A 2,874-nucleotide genomic window follows, 5' to 3' on the forward strand; every position below is an offset into this window, starting at 1 on the left:
GCAGCAGCAGGTGCAGCAGCAGCAGTTGCTGCATCAGCAGCTGCAGCAGTAGCTGCTGCAGCAGCAGTATAATGCGGCCCATCTGCCTCAATTGCTGCTCTCTTTATGACTGCAGCAAAGGCAGCAACAACATTTTCTCTTTTACGTATTAGGTCGTATGAGGGTTTAGGGTTTAGGGTTTACAAGGGTTTAGGGTTTATTAGGGTTTAGGGTTTATTAGGGTTTAGGGTTTTCTTATATGTTAGCAGCACTTAGAGGGTTTAGGGTTTTGTAGGGTTTAGTACAAGGGGTAAACACATGCTTGCTATGGCAATAACTGCAGCAACAGCAGCAGCAGCAGCAGCTGCTGCTGCTGTTGCTCCTGCTGCAGAGTTCAAAGAGTCTTTCCTAGACAGCTGACTAACTGCTGCTGCTTCTGCTGTTGCTGCTGCTTGTTCAATTGCTGCTACTAGAGTTGCTCCTGCTGCAGCAGGTACAACAAATGCAGCAATTACTGCACCTTAACTCGTGCTGCGGCTGGTGCTGCTGCTGCTGCTGCTGCTATACTTACTTTTCCTGCTGCTGATTCTACAGTTGCTGCTGCAGCAGCTGCTACGACAACTGCGGTTGCTGCTGCTCACGGAGCCAACGAGTTGTTGCTCCAAGATGCATGCATAGCTAAGAAGAGGGGAGTTGTACGTACACCGCAGCAGCAGCAGAGGTACTGTTGCTGCTGCAGCTGCTTCTACGTGCTGCTATTGTTGCTGCTGCTGCTGTAGTTCGTGTGTCTACAGTTACCGGTCTAGCCGTGTCTGTAGGTGTTACAGGACACGACTGCTGCTGCTGCTGTTGCTGTTGCTGCTGCTGCAGTTTCTACTCGTTGTGGTCACTGTTGCTATTAGAACATACTGCAGCAAAATCTGTTGCTGCGCTGCAGCAACTGCACACATGTTGCTGCTTGCATGCGGGGCAGCAGCAACAACAGCAGAATTAGATACAGCTATTGAGCAGCAGCAACAGCAGCAGCACACACTACAGCAGCAGCATAATGCCTTGGGGGTTTGGCATGCAGCCGCACGAATGGGTCACGAGCAGCAGCAAGTGTCTTAACAGCAGCAGCAGCAGCAACAGCAACAGCAACAGCAACAAAGGCAACAGCAACAGCAGCAACAGCAGCAGCAGCAGGACGTCTCGAGGCAGCAAAAGCAGCAAATAATTTTGTGTTAAGGAAGAGAAAGTTAATGGGGAAGAACTGAGTTTTGTTGCTGTGTAGTACAACAGAAGACCTGAACAAACCTGCTGCTGCTGCTGCTGCTGCTACGGCGGCTGCTGCAGCAGCTGCCAGTAGCCGCTGCAGCAGCAGCAGCAGCAGCTCCTCGTAGAAAAGGCAAAGGTTATTTTTGGGTGTTCTTAAGAATCCGCTTTCTTAGTAATCCGCCTGTTTAGCTGCAGCAGACCGACAGCAACATACGTCCTGCTGCTGCTGCTGCTGCTGCAGTTGCTGCTGCGCGCAGGCAGCAGCAGCAGCGGCAGCAGCTGGCCCTTTCCCCTGCACACCTTCTGCAGCAGGAGCAGCAGCTGTTGCTGGTATCTCCTTTTTTACCCCCCCACACGCGGCATAAGCCCTAAGTCGCATCTAAACTCGAGCCTGCTGCACTGGTGCTGCTGCTGCTGCTGCTGCTGTTTCTACTGCTGCGGCTGCTGCTACTGGCCCGCCAGAGCGCATGCGCTATCTCCCGCCCAAGTCGTTAACAGCAGCGGCAGAGCACGCCCGCAGCAGCAGCAGCAATAGCAGCTGCAGCAGCACTTACGGCCGCCGCCGCAGGAACAGCAACAACAGCAGCAGCAGCAGCAAGGGAGCAAGAAAAGCCCTTGCTGCTACTTGCAGCACTGAGCTCTATTTCCGTTTTTGTAGGCAGCAGCAGCAGCACGTTTTGCTGCAGTGTAGCGCACAGCAGCAGCAGCAAAGGCGGCCGCGTTCTGACTTACCTAGCAGCACAAACAGCTGCAGCAGCAGCAGCAGTAGCTGCAGCTGCTGCAGCAGCAGCAACTGGCCTAGCCATGCATGTAGATCATCCACAAGCCTCTGTTTCTTTAGAGGGGGAAGCAGCAGCAGCACAACCCGGTGTATGTGTAGCCGCCCCACAGGCCGATGAGGTGCAGCAGCAGCAGCAGCAACAGGAGTTGTTGCTGCAGCCACCGCTGCAGCAACCAACAAGACAGCAGCAGCATGGGCCTCTGGATGCTGCTGCTGTAGCAGCAGCAACGGCAGCAGCAGCTACACCACACAGCGGCAGCTGCAATACCGATGCGATGCCAGCTGCAACAGCTGCAGCAGCGACAGTTGCAGCAGCAACAGTTGCAGCAGCAACAGCAGCAGCAACAACAAGAGCAGCAGCAGCAGCAGAATGCACAGAATGTGTTGTGCCGCGTGCATGCGTGTCTTTTCCAGATACATCAGCTTCGTCAGAAACAGCAGCAGCAGGAGCAGCAGATGCAACTGCAACAGTAGCAGCAACAGCAGCAGCAGCAACAGCAGCAGCAGCAGCAGCAGATGCTGACGCAGACACGCAGCAGTGTTTTATCCCTTCTCCTGTAGATTGTTTAGCTAATAGACCAACAGATCCTTCCGCTGCTGCAGTTGCCGCAGCAACTGCAGCAAATACAGCAACTGCAGCAACAGCAGCAGCACCAGCCGCCGTATGTGGATCAGCAGCTGTTACAGTTGCATCACAACTTGCAGCAGCAGCAGATGTAGCAGCAGCAGCAGCAGCAAGTCCCGCAACAGCAGCAGCACCATCAGAGTTACCAAGGCAAGCAGCAGCAAGAATTGCTGCTGCTGCGCCAGAAAGCCTTCGGTGTGAAGGCGCAGCAGCAGATACAGCTGCAGCAACA

General features: G+C 54.2%; 1 protein-coding gene across 1 annotated transcript in view; it reads left to right on the forward strand.

Annotated features, from left to right (window-relative positions):
* Positions 1 to 2,040: 2,040 nt before the first annotated feature.
* The window catches only part of EMWEY_00051510 (hypothetical protein), a gene marked incomplete at both ends in the record, with an annotated part of 2,738 nt that continues 1,904 nt past the window's right edge, over positions 2,041 to 2,874 (forward strand). The window contains one exon of the mRNA XM_013479710.1: positions 2,041 to 2,874. This exon is cut by the window's right edge and continues 1,904 nt beyond it. Coding sequence (XP_013335164.1) covers positions 2,041 to 2,874 — 834 coding nt within the window.

This window comes from Eimeria maxima, genomic scaffold, assembly GCF_000499605.1.
Source record: "Eimeria maxima Weybridge genomic scaffold, Emw_scaff1325, whole genome shotgun sequence".
Taxonomy (NCBI): Eukaryota; Apicomplexa; class Conoidasida; order Eucoccidiorida; family Eimeriidae; genus Eimeria; species Eimeria maxima.